The 19,056-nt window shown below is 39.4% G+C and overlaps 1 protein-coding gene across 1 annotated transcript in view; it reads left to right on the forward strand.

Annotated features, from left to right (window-relative positions):
• Window positions 1-15,314, forward strand: part of etnppl (ethanolamine-phosphate phospho-lyase) — a 33,124-nt gene extending 17,810 nt beyond the window's left edge. Inside the window, exons 5-14 of the mRNA XM_080452095.1 lie at window positions 1,936-2,010; window positions 2,188-2,281; window positions 6,768-6,884; window positions 8,471-8,553; window positions 10,237-10,462; window positions 11,289-11,443; window positions 11,928-12,017; window positions 13,000-13,130; window positions 13,409-13,479; window positions 13,709-15,314. Coding sequence (XP_080308221.1) covers window positions 1,936-2,010; window positions 2,188-2,281; window positions 6,768-6,884; window positions 8,471-8,553; window positions 10,237-10,462; window positions 11,289-11,443; window positions 11,928-12,017; window positions 13,000-13,130; window positions 13,409-13,479; window positions 13,709-13,810 — 1,144 coding nt within the window. The 3' untranslated portion in view covers window positions 13,811-15,314. The remainder of the gene's footprint in view (window positions 1-1,935; window positions 2,011-2,187; window positions 2,282-6,767; window positions 6,885-8,470; window positions 8,554-10,236; window positions 10,463-11,288; window positions 11,444-11,927; window positions 12,018-12,999; window positions 13,131-13,408; window positions 13,480-13,708) is intronic.
• Window positions 15,315-19,056: the final 3,742 nt, after the last annotated feature.

A 19,056-nucleotide genomic window follows, 5' to 3' on the forward strand; every position in this document is an offset into this window, starting at 1 on the left:
GATACATACAGAGACGGACGGAGAGGAAAAGATACTCTCCATTAATCCTGTCAATATTACATATTGTCACGTGTCACTTGACCAATGTTAGCTTGGCTGATGGAAGCTCTCTTCAAAAAATATAAATGACGTGAAACTTGACCAATGTTAGGTGTTCTCAGACGGACACAGACACACACACGCACGGACAGGTAATTTGTACTGGAAAGTACTGTTCCTGATTGATCCTGTCTTACCTATTTATATTACATATTCTGATGTCACGTGAAGCTTGACCAATGTTGGGTGTTCTCAGACGGACACATACAGAGACGGACGGAGAGGAAAAGATACTCTCCATTAGTCCTGTCAATATTACATATTGTCACATGTCACTTGACCAATGTTAGCTTGGCTGATGGAGGCTCACTTCAAAAAATATAAATGATTTTTTGAAGTGACACACCTATTTATAGGTCTCTATTTCGTCATGCGTCTCGCTAGCCAATCAGAGCACACCCTTTCAACATATTGTCACGTGTCACGTGGAGCTTGACCAATGTTAGCTTGGCGGACACACGGATGGACGGGAACGAAAACATAGTCTCCTGGCGGAGACAACAACACTAATCTTGTTGTTGTTGGAGGGGGGGGGGGGTCTGCGGACAAATGCATATCAATCGGGGGGTCCTTGCCATGAAAGTGTTTAACCCATTAAGACCTGAAGCCGATTCTACATGTCTCCTAAATCCCAACAGTATTCTGAAAAACATATGTTTCTATATCAGTGGTGCTCAATCTTTTTCATGTCAAGGATCCCCAAAATGTATTTGGCCGCGGACCCCCATCTCAAAATATGTTGTTCCAGGGACCCCCAGAAGCAAAGATTTGAGTTAAAATGTTTGCTTTAAAAAAATATATATTCAAAGATTTGCACACATTTTCACGTTTTTTTCAAAAATAGCAGATCTACAAGCTCATAGCGTGGCAAAATAAAATTGTGAAATAATGCTTTTTAGGTCTAATCAAAAAATGACACAGATACTTCTCCGGGTCTTAAAGGGTTAAGAACCACTGGTTTAACCAAGCTAGCCCAAAAAACGCAACCCGCAACTACCAATATTAGAAAAACAAACCCAAAGTCGCTTATAATAATAAGCAGACATGGCAACACTGACTGAAAGTTTACATGTCCCCATATGAACTGCATATACACATACTTCTAGGCTCAGAGTGAACCAATCAGCTTGGCTCGTTCAAAGCAGCTGTTTTCTAAGCTGTCTGTGGTTTAGTCTTGTGCTGTTCTCCCTCTCATTCCTCCTGTCTGGAAAAAAAGATTCATTTCTTCAAGACCATGCCTCAACATTTATTGTAATTTTATACCTGATTTCGAAATTAGAAAGTGACTTGGAAAAATGTCCAATTGCACACAAGATATCTGAAAATCTAATTGACAGATTGCCATCAAACCGGCTGATTGCATTTATACTCACCAGAGAATGCACCCTAAACATGAAGAGTGGCACCATGACCTGTCTCTAGCGTGACCATGACCTGTCTAAAGGTCATAAGATATTCCATAATTTAATAGGCAAATTCCGAGATGAGCCCTAGTGATTTTGGTGGCCTAGGTCACAATTTCCACTTGCATGCAAGGTATCTTAAAATCTTATGGGCAGATGACAATGACATTTATCTATCCAACAATTGGTCCCAAACAAGCTATCTTGAAAAGGAAAAGCACAAACTCGAGGGGCTGATTTCAGACTCTTGTTTGATAGTTTGTTTGTTGAATGCTAGCCTGAATGCACCTGTAATGGATCCATTGCGTAGGCCTTCATGCAGGCCAGTAAATCATCAAACCTTGTCTTGCATGTTACTGACATACATGGCCACTCTTGTGTATTCTGTGGTGACTGAGTAACTCAAAATTGCCCTTTGCCCTTTGAACATCAGGTCCGAAGCCAACGACCTGGCCCTTCGACTGGCTTGGCAGTACACAGGCCACAAAGACATCATTACACTTAACAAGTGAGTAATATTCCATGGGCATATTTACTTCAGACTGGCACCATTGATGATCATGTTTATGTATCCAACAAAGTGCATGTGCAAGTGTATTTTTCTGCATTGGCCAGCATATTGAACCATCACTATCACTGCTTGTGTTCCCTGTTGTACATTGTCTGCATTTCTGGTTGTTTTCAGTGCATATCATGGCCACGTATCATCGCTCATTGACATCAGCCCATATAAGTTCCACCAGCTGTCAGGTGTGGAGCAGAATCAATCTGTTCATGTGGTGAGTGCTGCCAGCCTGTCTCTGAACCTCCTGCACTGTATCAAAACACCATGACTCAACTTGCTCCACTGGGCTTTGACAGGCTACCGTGGGTTCACTTTCGTGCATCTGTTTGTGTACACATTCCGTGCTGGCAACGAAAGAGTGAGTGCGTGTGAGTGTGTGTGTGCGTGTGTGTACGTCAGTCAGGTACAAGTATCGTTAATATTAACCACATTAACCCTGGTGTCCCTATTTTGGCCATGTCATTATAGGTAAACATTTTCCAAAATGTCTAAAACTTTTCAAAAAAATTGAATTATTTTCTTTTTTTCTTCAAAAACTCTGAAAAAGGTAGATCTACAAGCTCAAACGTGTCACAATGCAACACATTGTGAGCTTGTAGAGCTAGTCAACATACAATAAAGTATTGTATAGAGCTTGAGTGGTCCTCAACACATATTAGTTTTAATAATGCTACATTAATAAATATTAATACATTAGAATTAGTGCTTAGTTCTAGTTGAACAACATTGTGTGTGAATGAATACACAGTTTACACAGCACAGGTCAAGTTCCTGTTCTGTTCTTGTTCAGATAAGATAAGGTCGGGCCCTCGTGCTATTTTGTGAAAGGTGTCTCACCGTGGGAGTGGGACATGCAGTAGCCAGCATGGTCAAGTCATGTCATCTTTTTCATATAGTACATTTAAAAGCAACAGAACCAAGTTGACCCAAAGTGATTTCCAATTGAGGATGACAAAACAGAAAAACATGATATCCATAACAAATCAAACACATACATTACAATATAATTATAAAATAAAAACACAGTAGAAAAACTGTACAAAAGCAAACAACTCATCACTAACCCGAACCATGGGTCAACCTCATACTGAGCTAAAAGCAATATAGAAAAGGTGCAGGTTTGATTTTAAAAGATTCATAGGTCTACAGTGTGTATAATTTTGTTTTATTATTTGTTTCATTTATTCATGGGACTCAAGACAATGAGCACATGGTATGGCGCACAAACAGAACATACAATAATAATGACAAAACGATAACGATAAAGTACCACAAATTATTATTTAAAGGCACCTTATTTACAAATATCTTATGGCTTATCCGATTGTAAGGACAATGTTAATCTAAACATCGATGGTTTAAACAATAATTTGGTAAAATACCTTTCTGTATAATTCATCATGTTTACATTCGTACATTCAAACACAACTGTACTACTCATCTCCCAAGCGGTTATCATGACAAAGGTTGCAGATCCGTTGATTTCAATCCAATCCTTTAAATATCTTCCAATGACCCACACATTCTGCTGTTGTTCACACAACACATTACAAAAAGCCTTGTCTGTTCTTCTGATTTTCATGCAACAGGTACATGTCTGCTCTTGTTTAAATTCGACATAAAAATCACATCATGTGATACAGTACTTCTGAGCTTGTGCATGAACTGATTATTCAGCCTCTGTTCAACAGTTAGTTGATGTTGTTGCAATTTTGTGTGAGCCAGCGGTAAGACAACCTCAGTCATCCATTATCTGCTTAACCTGCAAGACCCGTGGTGACGCATGCACAGTACACCCAAATTATACAGGCTAAACAAACAGGACATTATTTGAGTTTACGTACCCAATGTACCCAAAAAAAAAGGCTACAAAAAGCCATAGACTTAAATAAGTCTATTGCTTTTTGTAAACCCTTTTTTAATTGGAGACATGATAATTGTATTACACAGAACCTTAAAGTGGATATACAGTTAGCTTCCTCTGGGCTTTAATTTTAGAATAACCTCCTTTATTTCTTGTTTAATAAAACAAAACAAAAATTCGTCCAGAAATGTCAACTTCAAATAACTTAATTATAATTAAGTTATTTGGTACATCCCAGTCAGACAATCTTTTTAAAATGTTTGTGAAAATCTTTAAGTGAAAAAGGACAATGCTTATTCTCTTTACCGCAGCAATTCAGCATCTTCTAATAGAGCTTTGAGTTTTTAATTTGAATCCTTTTCAATATTTACATCCAAATGCACTTCATCAATGCAGCGCTTATCAGAGAACAATACGTTATCATTCAAAACAAACAAGCACTCTTTAATCGGATGATAAGCGAAAGATTTTGGTTTGACCATTTTGACCTTTTGCAAACCTCCTTGATGTCCAGGGCAATACTGGACATCAACTTGAATTTACAAAGTGTTAACATTGGCTACCAGGAAACACTGTAATCCGTTCATCTAGATTCTAAATAAGGAATTCCTCTGAATCTGAAATGGTCACTAGGGATACACTGTAGCATATTTTGTTCTTGGGTCCTTCCCTCAGTCATTTCCTTTGACACGGGTGAAGTTTGATATGCCTGCTGGAGGAATACCCAGCTCTAATGTTACATGCTAACTAGCCGATTCAGTCTGTTTCACACAGCTTGCATATTTTATTCATGGTCTTAAGACTTTTTAGGAATCCCTTTTTTTTGTTCTATTCACACCGGAGTTCTTTGTTTACCGACTGAAAAGTTGACCAATGTACTGTATGTTCATTGAAAAGTTCTAGTTGAAATGTAAACAAGAGAAAAATAAAATACTTGTTTTTAGAACAAGTTAACGTCGGGTGGTTTTCAAACATCCTTCAGCTCCCTAATTGTCACAAAACATTTCCTCAATATCAACTGGATTTTCTGGAGTGGCCACATAACTTTTGGAATTTGTTTATGAGAATGTCAAATGTTTTTTCACATTATTTGAATATCCAGTATTTAAAATTATCTTTTGCCTTTTCTTTAATAAAATGTCAACTTCCTGTTGATTTTACCATTTGAAGATCCAAAGTCGCAGATCCAGTCCGGGTTTTCTTCCTAATACAAATAGCTAAATCAAGTTGAAATTTTTCAACCAAAAAATTAAAAGGCTATACTGGGTTTTGTGATGTTATATACTGTAGTGGCAACATCTGCTTTGTTTGTTTGTGTTTGTTTGCATGCTAAAAGTGTGACTTTGAGAGCTGTTTCACCATGCCATGTAAGTCAATGTGGAGACTGTTTTTGGATTATTCATTTCAAATTCTTAAACGGATTGACCCAGTCTTTGATTCTGATTGGCTGAGTCCCGTGGTAAAATACTTGATACACCATGTGTCAGTATAACTGCGCCAAAATCTTTATAATACATTTTGTTATATGGATGTACATTATACCAGTATACTGTGTATTGTAAACAAGACTTTCACGCCATGATACTGATGGTCCTAGGTGTGTGTTTATCGAGTATTTTATCACAGGTCTCAGCCATTCAGAATTGAGGACTGGAACTATCTGTTTCAGAATAAACAGTAAGTTAAGAGACAGGGATAAGAATTAACAGAGAAGTATAGACATGCAACATGGGTTATAAGCTATAATGACATGTGTTGAAGTGAATTTTTTACCTATGTTCTCTACAGTACATATGTATGTTATCTACATGTTATCTACTGTACATACTGTATGCATACCAACTGGTTGAGTTACCAGGGACCCTATGTATCCAGGGTGTGTGCACACATACAAGTGATGCTGTTATGAAAAGTAAAGCAAGTGCTACATCATGATAGCCTGGTAAACCCTCCCTCCGGAAAATCTCATTTCCATTTGATTTCAGGAAGGAGTCTGGCCTGAAGGCTTGTATGGGCGTTTCTAGCGCATTACCAAAAAACCGAGCCTATCAGCGTCGTCGCTCATCGTTCTGTGATTGACAGCGAAAGTTGGCCAATCAGGTGGCGAGTTTGAGTGAGCCCGAATGGCACCGAGTGCAGCCTGAATGCAGCCGACAAAACACGAATGGCAGCCATCCTTTCTGTGCGCTATTTTCTCCACTGTTTTAAAACTTCAAAAAGCTCTCAAACTTCTATTTTGAGGCACGGAATTTACTTATAAGATATCGTATGGATAGAATTTAGTTGTTTAACTTCATATATGTGGTCAATTAATCATGACAAAGCCTATTTAAAAATAGAAATTTAGAGAACCGGCAGGGGCGGGCAGTGACACGCATGTATCCGAATAAGGCAACCTATTTTGGGCATGGCCGTCTCAAAAGTCCCGTTGCGTCACATTAGTCTGGAAGTGGTAAAAATGCACTGGCTGAAGTGGGACACTGCTGATTGGCTGAAGGGGTTGTCAGTCAACGGTATTACTCCCACCCAACTCCAGCCCACAGCCAAAATTGCAGAATGGGCGATCATGCCAGACTCACTCCTGAAATAAATTACAAATGAGATTTCCGGAGGGAGGGTTTACCAGGCTAACATCATGAACCATCCAGACTTCTCAGGTTGTCTGGGACAGGTCTGCTTTCTGAACCCAGAGTCAGAACTAAACATCAGAACTAAACGTGGAGAATATTTTAGAGCTCTATGTCAAACAACAGAAAGCCCTGTTCCTTGTAATCAAAGGTCAAACTAATATATACGAAAACCTCACTACCGCTCTCCTCCTCTTCCAATATCTCAGGCTCCCAGCCCCGATGTCTATAGAGGAAAATACAGAACAGACCACCCAGACCCTGCCACCGCATACGCTGATGATGTCAAAGACATAATAAAACATGCCCATGATAAAGGACACAAGGTAAGGAGATGTTTTGAAAGAGTGTGGTGCTGACTAACCAGGATTAACCCCATAAGAGTGTGGTGCTGACTAACCAGGACTAACCTGCATGCTGTGATATTATCTCTTTTTATGAGTATATGGCTGCTAACAACACCATTACACTATCACCAGGATAACAACCCCATAACTCTCAGAGTTACAAACCTGTAATGCTTGAAACCCACAGGGCGTGTTTTTTTTCTCCGCGCGCGCGCATTCTCTTTCGTAACACTTTGTCCAAACGTCCCGCTGTGGCCAGGTTTGGCACGAACAGTTGCACAATAAAGAGTGTGATCAACGCTTTTGTTGGTGGGTTCCCAGCGTAAGGGTCCATTTGGACCCCCCCTCAAGGAACCCATACTTATATGAACTAATAGAACTGATGTATGATTTAAAGTGTAACTCAACACCAGGCCATATTTGTGACTTTGCTGCCATCCATTAATAGTAGGTGTGTTAGATTTAGGTGTGCCAGTGAGCAAGCATTGCCAATAGTCAGTAGTATTGTCAGCGCCTGCTCATTGGCACACCGCTGTGACATACTGTACATCACAGTGTACCATGTTTCATGCCTATTTTTATTACGGATACTTTCTAATCTCGGTTTCAAGGCAGGCCTGCCATCACGCCGCTCGGCGTGGGCACTCGCTCTGCTTGAGCCTCACTTGAGCACAACTCAGAGGGCTCAAGCCTATTTCTGACGACTCGGCACCATTTGAGGTGCATACCGATAAGGTGGGAAGTAGTTATAATCTATTTAAAACTTGCACATAGTACTTAATAAAGAAATCTACTGTTAAGTTGACATGGTCCACATATGGAAACGATATGCAACGTATTTTTGGTTCTGAAATGTCAATATTCAATGTATCTGTGGTTTGCAGGAAATGTACTGTACAATGCCAAAGTGTTTAATTTTTTGACCAGGTTGTCAATATGACAAGCCCTGGCAAATAGAGCTGGAGTGTGTGACAACACAATCAAGAAACTCTCAAATAATCATTGGCATTTCTTACTCCCATAGATACAGGCATCTACAATACGAGTTACCTTGGTGTTCCACAATTTGACAATTTATTTTCCAACCATAATGTTTTTTCTCTTCCCTCTCGCTTTTTCTTCCACTTTTCAGGTTCAGGCCGCGGACTTGGGATTTAGGGCCAAATCCCAGGTCCCCTCACAGAGCACAAGAACAAGTTCAAGTGTTGGCTGTTAATCCTCTGTCCCAAAGCACAACCCAAGGCAATGGCCTAGCCTCTCAGTGGCAAGAAGTGGATGTCAGCAACAGACTGACTATAGCAGCTTCTAACGGATTTTTGTGCAGATGTACGTTTCGGAGGACGAAAACAAGATGGAAAGTTTGGTGTATGATGGGAATGTAACCCTTTAACCCTTTCCATGTTGCAATATGTAAAAGATAGCAAAAGTGTCTTAACTTGTTCAAAGAATGCAGTTGACTGGCTGTGGGATATTTTATGACCAGGTAGGTCTGTGGATCGTCTTCCCCTCTTCCAGTCTCCTCGACTTGCTTGCTGTTGGGTCTGATACGATCTTCTCTTGTGCAGATTGCTGCTTTTATCGCTGAGTCGCTGCAGAGCTGTGGCGGGCAGGTCATTCCCCCAGTGGGCTACTTCCAGAAAGTGGCAGAGTATGTACACCGGAGACTAAATACACCTCCACGCTTCATGTGCCTTTCTGTTACAGTGAGGTTACTGGATTACATGGCTGATTTTTTTTATTTTTGTTTATGTTCATGGTGTGTATGCTGTAGATTGGGCAAACTAGATGGCCAGTTCCTAAGGATGTACACACTACCACAATTCAGTCCGATAACTCACAAATAGATTGAGAACATTAATAGCTTCAGAACATTTTATTTATAAAATGTAAATACAAGTGTGAATATTACATTTGATCTTGCCGTTCAGGCTCTGCTATACATTACTCTCTTCTTAGCACATTAGTAGACAACCAAGAGCAGGGAGATATATACAGGTACATATTACAAACCCCCCCCCCAGGGGAAAACAGAACCCTAAGGGAAGCAGAGGCTACAGGTGGTGCTGGGGTGGTGGTGGGATCAAACAATGCGCATACAACATTCAGTGGAGGAAGTACAATGAATCAGGTGTGCTTAAATAGACACGTACTTACTGTCACATACTGTACAGTAAGTGCATACAATCAGAAATGTACTTACACGCATGTGTAAGTATATGTTTACACAGAAATGTACACTATGTGGTGCACATGTGTGTAAACCTCTCGAGTGTATCTGCCTGAACTAGCTCGCAGGCATTTCGTAAACCAATAGGAAAAGAAAAACACTTACAGCATCTGTGCCACAGGTGAATTCCTGTGATTTATGTATTCAAAGGAACCTTGTGTTGTGTGTTTAGTCTTAGAGCTTGTTTCTTGTACATCACAGACACCCTTTGGCTTGTGTGCGTGTGTGTGTGTGTGTGTGTGTGTGTGTGTGTGTGTGTGTGTGTGTGTGTGTGGGGGGGGGGGGGGGGGGTGATGCATACTGGGACACAGAAACCCATGTTTTTCATACAGAAAAAAACAATGCCCCCTTTTAACCATTTAAACCCTATCTACAACTACTTCATTGACCAGCGTCCCCCAGGGGTCTATACTTGGCCCCCTCCTTTTTTCACGATACACCGAGTCTTCTTCACCGAAAATATCTTCCGTTCATGGTTATTTTATTTTATATTCATCAAATGATTGGTTTAGGAATGCAACAAAAACATATCTATTAATTCAAGTCTCCATGGGGTGAGTAATCGATAGGAAAAAAATTTTGGGTGTGAACTATCCCTTTAATAAAGTTGATGCCCCTGGTTTTGATGGTTATTGATCCCTGTGGGTAAATTCAAGTGATACAGCAGCACAGCGATAGGCATGAAAAGAAACTGGACAGATTAGATTAGGTAAGATTAGCAATAGCAACAGATTAGCAATACAGCTAACATCAAAATAGGAACAAAAAATCATAGGTAGACTTCCAGCCATCTGCACTGGGATTGACTGGGTTAGTGTAATGTATAACTATTAGATATAAATATGAATATACGTAGGTATAGGTAAGGCGGCAGGCCCCATTTGAGGCCCCATCCTGGCATGCATCTATATCGAAGTTTCATGTTTCGCTCCAGGGTTGGGGTGTGCTGTGTGTGATTGTATGTATGCTATGTGTGTACACTACAGTATGTACAGAATGTGTGCATGTTTATTTGCATGTGCGCTGCATGTGCATATATGTCTGTGGGGCTGCGTACGAGTGTGTACTGCTGTATACCACTGCATTCTCCTATTATTTCCACAGACATGTGCGTCAGGCTGGGGGTATATGCATTGCCGATGAAGTCCAAGTGGGCTTTGGTCGTGTCGGCACACACTTCTGGGCTTTCCAGCTGCAGGGTGAGGACTTTGTGCCTGACATCGTCACTATGGGTAAGCCAATTGGCAATGGGCACCCCATGTCCTGTGTGGTCACCACTAGAGAGGTGGCAGAGGCCTTCATGACTTCAGGAATGGAATACTTTAATACGGTAAGAGTCTTATCCGAAAGACTTATCTCCTTTATGGTCATGTTGAGGTTTATCAAACTATTTATTTTATTGTTGTTATATGGCCTTTCCAGGCCATGTGCCTTGGGTTATCCCCACCAGGGGATCGTTCATTCGGCCCTATGATATAAGCTTCCTGTCAGGCTATGGACCAGACATGCACGATGAGGCCGACATTAGATTAACACCAAAATATATTTCACCAAATCACAAGAGTGTTAATACCTGCACACATTCAACTCAGCCCAAGCTATCTTAAATCAGTCTTTAGCCTAGAGTTTAGAATGCTTGCACCAAACTAATATATAGAAATGTAGAGATGCTGAACGAACATGCTGGATTAAACATGTTTTCTAGTGTGTTTCAGTCAAGTTTGTGTTGACATTCTCAGCACTCTCTGGTGGACAGATTTGTATATAGAGGGACATACATCAGATGGCTTCATTGCAATAGTTTTTCATCACTTCACTTCGCAACAAAGAAATGGAAACACTGTATTCAAACTGTTGGACTAACTGATTGACTGGGTTAGTGTAATGGGGCGGCAGGCCCCATTTGAGGCCCCATCCTGGCATGCATCTATATTGAAGTTTCAACTGTTGCTTGTACTGGTGTACAGTATCACTTTTGCATGATACACCAGTGTATTATATGTTACTGTATATTACAGACCCTATACAGACACATTGCAAATGAAAGTGCTGAATCCCTTGGTGACCTCCCAGCAGATTTCTCATCATGTGGTGTTTAACCTAACCTGGGCTGTATAATTCTGTCCTCGGTGTCGGCTTGGTTTTGGATTTCTCAGTTCGGGGGGAACCCGGTGTCCTGTGCCATTGGCCTGGCTGTCCTAGACGTGATCGAGAAAGAGGACCTCCAGGGGAACGCGCTGCGCGTGGGGCTGTACCTGTGCAGCCTGCTGGATCGGTTGAAGGAGAAGCATCCGTTAGTAGGGGATATCAGGTAGAAACCCAGATAAGAGCAGTTGCGCGCACACACGCACACACACACACACACACACACACACACACACACACACACGCACACACACAGCACACAGCACACAGCACACAGTAAGTTTATTTTTTATTTGTAAAGCACATTTTAACAACAAGGCAATTAAAACTGCTTTATGTAAACCATTAAGCTTTAGGACAATAAGACGTTAAGACATAGAGCATTAAGGCACAAAGAAAAGACATAATAAAAGGACATTTATCTAAAATTAAAGTGCAGAAGAGATTATTAAAAAGAAACTTCAGGGAAAAGCTACATTATTACCAATAGTTTTTGCAACAGATATACAAAACATTTTCAATTCAATGTTATTGAATTTTATTCCAAAAGAAGTGTGTTGTGTGTGCGCGCGTGCGTGCGTGCGCACGTGCATGTGTGCGTGTGTGTGTGGGGTGACTGGGTCAAAATGATATGGTGTCATGTCTGACAGGGGTCGCGGCCTCTTCGTTGGGGTGGAGCTTGTGAAAGACCGAGTGAAACTCACTCCTGCGACAGCAGAGGCACAGGAAGTCATATACAAGTGAGTTTGTGTGTGTGTGTGTGTGTGTGTGTGTGTGTGTGTGTGTGTGTGTGTGTGTGTGTGTGTGTGTGTGTGTGTGTGTGTGTGTGTGTGTGTGTGTGTGTGTGTGTCACAGACAAGGTGTCTAGAAGGGGCTCTGTTGGTCTATGTGTCTGTGAATCTGCCTGTGAGTCTGTGGCTAATCTTGCAAACTGCCGGACAAAAAATAATTTTCACCTACTGTATGTTTAATCTTTTAGAAATATTTAACTTTTTAAAAGTTAAATTGTATACTGTAAGTCAATGGCGGGCTGAAACCTTGCCCAATATGGACGACTGACGTCACAGGCTGGCCACATGCAGTCCAAGAGATCCATATGGAAGCTGCCATCTTGTTGGCAGCTTCCACAGTTTTTTTACCTCATTTTTTTCAGCCTTGACAGACATTTGTTATGAGTATAAAACAGCCTTTAGTTGGCCATCTCTTGGACAAAATGTTGAAATGAATTAATAACCCAGCTCAGAAATACACGTTCAAGGCTTTTATTTTCCTTGCTTAACAGACCTGAGGCCGATTCTACAAATGCCTTCTAAATCAGTAGTTCTCACACTTTCAAGATTTTTCAAGAACGTTCAAAAATAGCAGATGTACAAGCTCACAGCACGGCACGACGTGATGCGCTGTGGGCTTGTATATCTGCTATTTTTGAATGGCCAACGCAAAAATCGAAAATGCCACAGATGCTTTCCCAGTTTTAATGGGTTAACCTCCCCTCCCCACAATTAAAATGTACATGAATACTGCAGAATGGAAGATACATGTAATATAGAATGAATATATTAACTACATGAACCCTACTGTCCGTATTTTCGGGCGAACATAGCAGATCTGCAAGCTCTAGGCTATTTTAAGTGAAGAGATCTGGTGTATAGAGCCCTGGGGGTCCCCGGTCAACTAAATACAGTATATAGGGTTTAAATGGAAAACTCTTTTTGTCCCCAGGCTAAAGGAACAACATATCCTGCTTAGTGCCGATGGACCACATCGCAACGTCCTCAAGTTCAAGCCCCCAATGTGTTTCAGCACGGAGGATGCTGACTTGGCGGTGCACAAAATCGACCTCATTCTCACAGGTACTCTTCATATTCCGGTGTGTTTGGGGTTTGTGGTAGGGACTGGAAGGAGGCGTTGTGAAACAACATCCCTCTCTCAGGCTCATTCATTATTTAAAATGCTCAAGGTGTATCCTGATACGAACCTGCAGTGTGAGAGCTCTCATTAGCAGACATTAATGTATGCGTGTCTGTCTGTCTGTCTGTCTGTCTGTCTGTCTGTCTGTCTGTCTGTCTGTCTGTCTGTCTGTCTGTCTGTCTGTCTGTCTGTCTGCCTGTCTATCTTCCCATTATTCTAGACCTTGAGAACGCATTGGGCTTGCATCTGCCTAACCTAGTAAATATAGAGAATGGAGGAAGTAAGAGAAAGGTAAGCGTGGCTCTGTTTGTGTCTGTCCAAAATGTCTAAAATAATTTGAATAGCTTGAGATACACTCGAATCTTATTGCTCAAAACCTTTGCCTGTCGAGCCCCACCACATTTCTGTACAAGGAGTCAATGGAAATGTCTCAAGCAACCTATTTCAGTGTAATCATTTTCAACCTATTTTTTTCCCCTGTTTTGTCTAATTTTCTTTTCTTTTTTGTCTTTATCCAAAGCTGACCTCTGAAGAAAATGGACAGGATCATACCAAGGGGCTGAGGCACATCATGGAGAGCACTCAAAAAGGTCCTCAACAAAAGAAGCGCCTTAGGACATAACACTTGAAACCTAGAAACGCCCATTGCTATCTCTCATTTTAGGTGTTCTTGGTGTAGTACACCATGTCTGCTATAAGTCTATGGGTTATCTCTGCTGAGGAAAAAAACACATAAGCAGAATTAAAGTTCGGTGTGACCGCACCCTTAAAGAGGATATTTTATTTTTTTGAAAATGTTATTTTGTTAAGGTTCTTCAAACGTGATTCATAAGATTGTAGCCTAAAAAACGCAGATAAAGCATGGCCATTTTTTCTGTCTGCCTTCTGAAGGTTTTTTAGTTACAATGATAAATGACCTGTCTGGCTGCAGGGGGTGGTATTGAGGCAATTTTCAATGAAGGCAAAATACACCCCCAAAAATACTAAAGCTTTCTCGACGATGTGCCTGACTTTGGGAAAAGCTTGACTGTGCGTTCAGTGAAAATTTTGTGTGGCAAAACATTCACTCGCAGGATGAACCCTTTGCCACAAAACCGGAACTAGCCACTAACTCCAGTTTCCCTGCGATCTTTCATAGTTTCATCATTAAACATAAATTTCACAGTGATGCTGGTGTAACTAAGAGATTCCCTTAGAAATCAATATTTTTATATACTCAGATAAACAAATACAAAGAAAAAAATGATTTGTACTTCCTTATTTTAATGCAGTGTGCTAAAACATGACGGACAGGGGAAATAATTTCTCTCCCTGGTGGTATTATTACAAAAAGCCTGCAAGATATGTCACTTGCGGGAACCAAATCAGGCACATAGTTTGAGTACACATTTTTTTAAATACCCAGTTCAAATTCATTTTATTTTTTATTTATTGCTTTGGTAGAAGGGATGGCATAGAAACCCCAAAAGACCAAAAACTATGAAAAAGTAAAATTTCCTTATATAAGCCATTTATTCTGATATTATGTTATGATGATAATGTGTACTTCATTTTGATCAGAGAAGAGGAAGATACAGTGCTCAGAGCAGTTTTTGATCACAGTTAAATATTGAATGATGTTTTTAATCAGAAAGTCATGCTTTTACCCAGGATTAAGTATTTCAAGATAACAGCACTATTCCAACCCAATCCTGAAAGACCCAAAACCCCAAAAGAAGTGCCTTTAACCGTGTGATAAGATGATTTTGTCAATATTATTATATTCACTTATGTTTTAATGAAGGACGTTGCTTGATGCTCAGTTATAATATATACAATATGAAATATTAAAATGTTTAATAAATAAAACAGTTATATGTATGCATCTATCTATCTATCTATCTATCTATCTATCTATCTATCTATCTATCTATCTATCTATCTATCTATCTATCTATCTATCTTCCATCTAAAGGTGCTTTAAAATTTGTATTATATTTGTAATACCTGCTATAGGCATTAATCATGTGTCATCAATTGAATGAATGAAATGAATAATCACATGTTCAGCAAAAGATGTGAAGAATAATGCATGTTATTTCATGTGGACTAGAGTATATGAACAATAAAATTCCCTAATATCTTGATTTTTGTCTTGACTTTGCTTTATGTTTTGAATAGCACTCTCTACAGTCTACAGTTTGCAATAATATGCTGAGACCATGAAATTATGTCCATATTAACCCGTATTTTGGGCATGTCATTTAGGTGAAAATCATGCAGTCTTTTTTTTAAAGACCGTAGAATTAGCATTTTGCATGTTTTTATGCAATTAATTTGGCCGTTAATATATTTTTCCAAACTATTGTTCACGTCATGAGTACATTCACAAAGAACGCGAGTATTATCAGAACTGAGTATTATCAGAACAACGTCAGTTTTTCAGAGCTTGTAATTGCTTCACATATTTGTGGGTGAAACATCATATACTATGGGTCAATGATGTGAATAGTTTTTTTGTGTCCGTATGGTTTAGTACAAGATATAAATGGTTACATTTAAAACAATGTTTCTCAACCTTTTTGGGCCAGTACCCCCTATCCAATATCCAGGTGCCTTATCGTTCCCCCACACCCAATTAAAATGTAAGCTTTATTTTTATTGTGCATTGTGTTGCTTATACAATTTAAGGGGGGGGGAGAAATCCAAATTCCAAATGTCATGGCCCTGTCATAGGCGCTGTCATGTTACCATGGTACCATGTTACCAGCCCTGTAACAGGGCTTTAAGGCCTGACATCCCTATGACAGGGCTGTGACATGACCTGACATCGCCTGACATCACTATGACAGGGCCTGACATCCCTGTCACAGGGCTGTGACGGCTGTGACAGGGCTTGTCACTAATTATTTGAAAACTTTAGTTACTAGTTACTTTGCAGATATAAATTATTACATTATAAAACATACATTAACCACTTTAGCCCTATTTTATACCTATGCTATTTGAAAATAAACTCCGGCCCGCGGCACAATTTTGACTGGCCCACCAATCAATCAATCAATAAAAAAGAATTATATATATATATATGTGTGTATACAGTACATATGTATTGTATACGTATATGTGTATACATATGCATTGTATATGTATATGTATATGTATATGTATATGTTTTTGAAATATTTAACTTTCTAAGCGCCCAATGCATTGTCAATGCAATGGACATTTAAAGGCAAAAAAGTACAAACTTTGGCAGGCTACTAGTCCTACATACGTACACCTAGAAACCCCATTCAAACTTTCAAATGTTCGTCTTACTGTGGACATGTTTGCCTGAAAAGGAATCTTTGAAATGTTTCATAGTTTTAGAAATGTACTCCTTTAAAAGTTCAAAAATGTATAATGGTGGTCGATGGAAGATTTTGGGACCTCAAAAAAACACTTTCACCTAGAAACTCCATTCACAATTCAAAAATTCCACCTTACTGTGGACATGCATCCTTGAGATGTTTTACTTTGAAATGATTTGTAGTTTTTGAAACATTTAACTTTAAGCGCCCAATGCATTGTCATTGCAGCATTGCAGATTTTGGCACCTTAAAAAAAAACACAAAAAACACTTTCACCTAGAAACTCCATTCACACTTTTTTTTATAATGCAGCTTACTGTGTACACACATGCTTGAACGTTTTACTTGTTTTGTAGTTTTTGAGATATTTAACTTTTAAAACTTACATCTGAGTACTTTTTCCACCACTGGTATCAGGGTCAGTATCATGTCAGTATCAGGGTCAGTATCACGTCAGTGTTATGGTCAGTATCATGTCAGTTAAGAAAATGTATCAAAACCCTCACAGCAGTTCTAAAAAACGGTTGATTTATTTACTCAAGCCATGGATTGAGTTTGAAGCTTAAAAAGTATGAATTACTATTAATCTATGACTGCCCTCTTGTGGCAACCCATAATAGCTACACTGAGGTTTCTTGGGGACATTTTAGAAATGGGGACTGTGACACCTGTTCCAGCATCCATTTACAAATATATCCATTCATCATATTGAAGTGATCTCCAATGTATGACTCACTAACTGTTTGGTCCAAGAGTCTTAGCTTATTATGTGTTGACACATTTTGTGAAAACTCATTTTATAGGCTATTGAATGTCCAGCACTGCCACTGGGACAGTCAAGGAGCTCCTACATGGCCAGTACTTTTACTTTCAGTACTTAAGTATTTTAATGTGAATACTTTTGTATTTTACTCAAGTACATTTTTAATAACCAGACTTTTATTTGTAACAGAGTATTTCTACATTGGGGTATTGTATATTTTGGGGGTCCTTGATAATATATATTAAAAAATAAAAAGTTTGAGAACCACTGTACTACACTACACTATATCAAAAAAAATACAGAATACTATTATTATATCAGTGGGGGGGAAATGCACTAATTGAGCAAATGTCAACATGAGACCAATATACTTGATAGTCATGTGACTCATGAATAATAATAGTAGTAATAATAATAATAATAATAATAATAATAATAATAATAATAATAATAATAATAATAATAATAATAATAATAATACCAGCTTAACATCCCGCCTTGTTGACATAATTATTTCAGCCTGCTTTACATTATGTTCTTTATGGTAGTTAGTTAATAACAATCATATATGATTTATTGAAGTGAAGGAATATATTCAACTATTTCTTTATACATTTTGCAACGCACTACCCCCACTGTGCGCACAACCATATGACGTCCATACAGCGTTTCTCTGGGAACCCATGTAAAAAAAAAAGGTGGGAAACAGCGCCCCCTGCGACGTCGTATGGACGTCCAAAACGGACGTCTATACGACGTCCGAGTCGGACCTCACTCACTCAGCTACTTACTGACTGAGGTCCTGACTCAGACGTCGTTTGGACGTCCGTTTTGGACGTCCATACGACGTTGCAGGAGGCGCTGTTTCCCCCTTTTTTTTATTGTGCAACGTTGAATTATGGGTTTCGTAATGAACTTTTAAGTGTTTACATGGCTTTTCCCAACCTGTAGCCTAAGTAACTCATGAAGACTATTATCTTCTGTATCTGTGATGCCAAAAATAAGGTCATTACAGTGAGGTGACAAAATCCAGCCCTAAAAAAATGTTATGTATGTATGTATGTATGTATGTATGTATGTATGTACATATGTGTGTGTATGTATGTATGTATGTATATATGTATATATATGTATATATGTATGTATGTATGTATGTATGTATGTATGTATGCATGTATGTATGCATGTATGTATGTATGTATGTATGTATGTATGTATATATATGTATGTCAGACATTTTTTATAATCTAATTAAAAAAAAAATATATATATATATATATATATGTCTTCATGAGGTACCAGGAGTGCCAGGGGTAGGGGTCTGGGCCATCACCTGTACTCACCAGGCATAAAAGCGGCTCTGAGAGCAGCTTGAGCCATTCATCACTAAACTACAACATGAAGAGACCACCACTGAAGAATTGATTGATTGATTATACTTGCATATTGCTTTTATTAACGTTTTTTCAGTTTTGTAGTCAATGTGTGTAGTGTTGTTGTTAACTTGTTTCCCCCTAGTAAGGGGGGGGGTCTCACCTGCCCTAAATGTAATTCCTTATGAGCTGCTGCAGTGCTGCTGTTCAGCCACAGAGAAGAACGCTGCTCTGGTTTTGGGCTCCATGATTGGTCAAGTTCAAGGATTCTGCTTTCGACTTTCATGGTCTTTTATAGGAATACGGGAAGCCTGGCTTTACCATCCTGGCTCGACACAGCCTGGCTCGACAAGGTCTAACTCGACAAAGTCGCTCCTTTTCAGCTTGGCTTGGCATTCAT

This window comes from Gymnoscopelus braueri, assembly GCF_963280865.1.
Source record: "Gymnoscopelus braueri genome assembly, chromosome: 15".
NCBI classification, from domain to species: Eukaryota; Metazoa; Chordata; class Actinopteri; order Myctophiformes; family Myctophidae; genus Gymnoscopelus; species Gymnoscopelus braueri.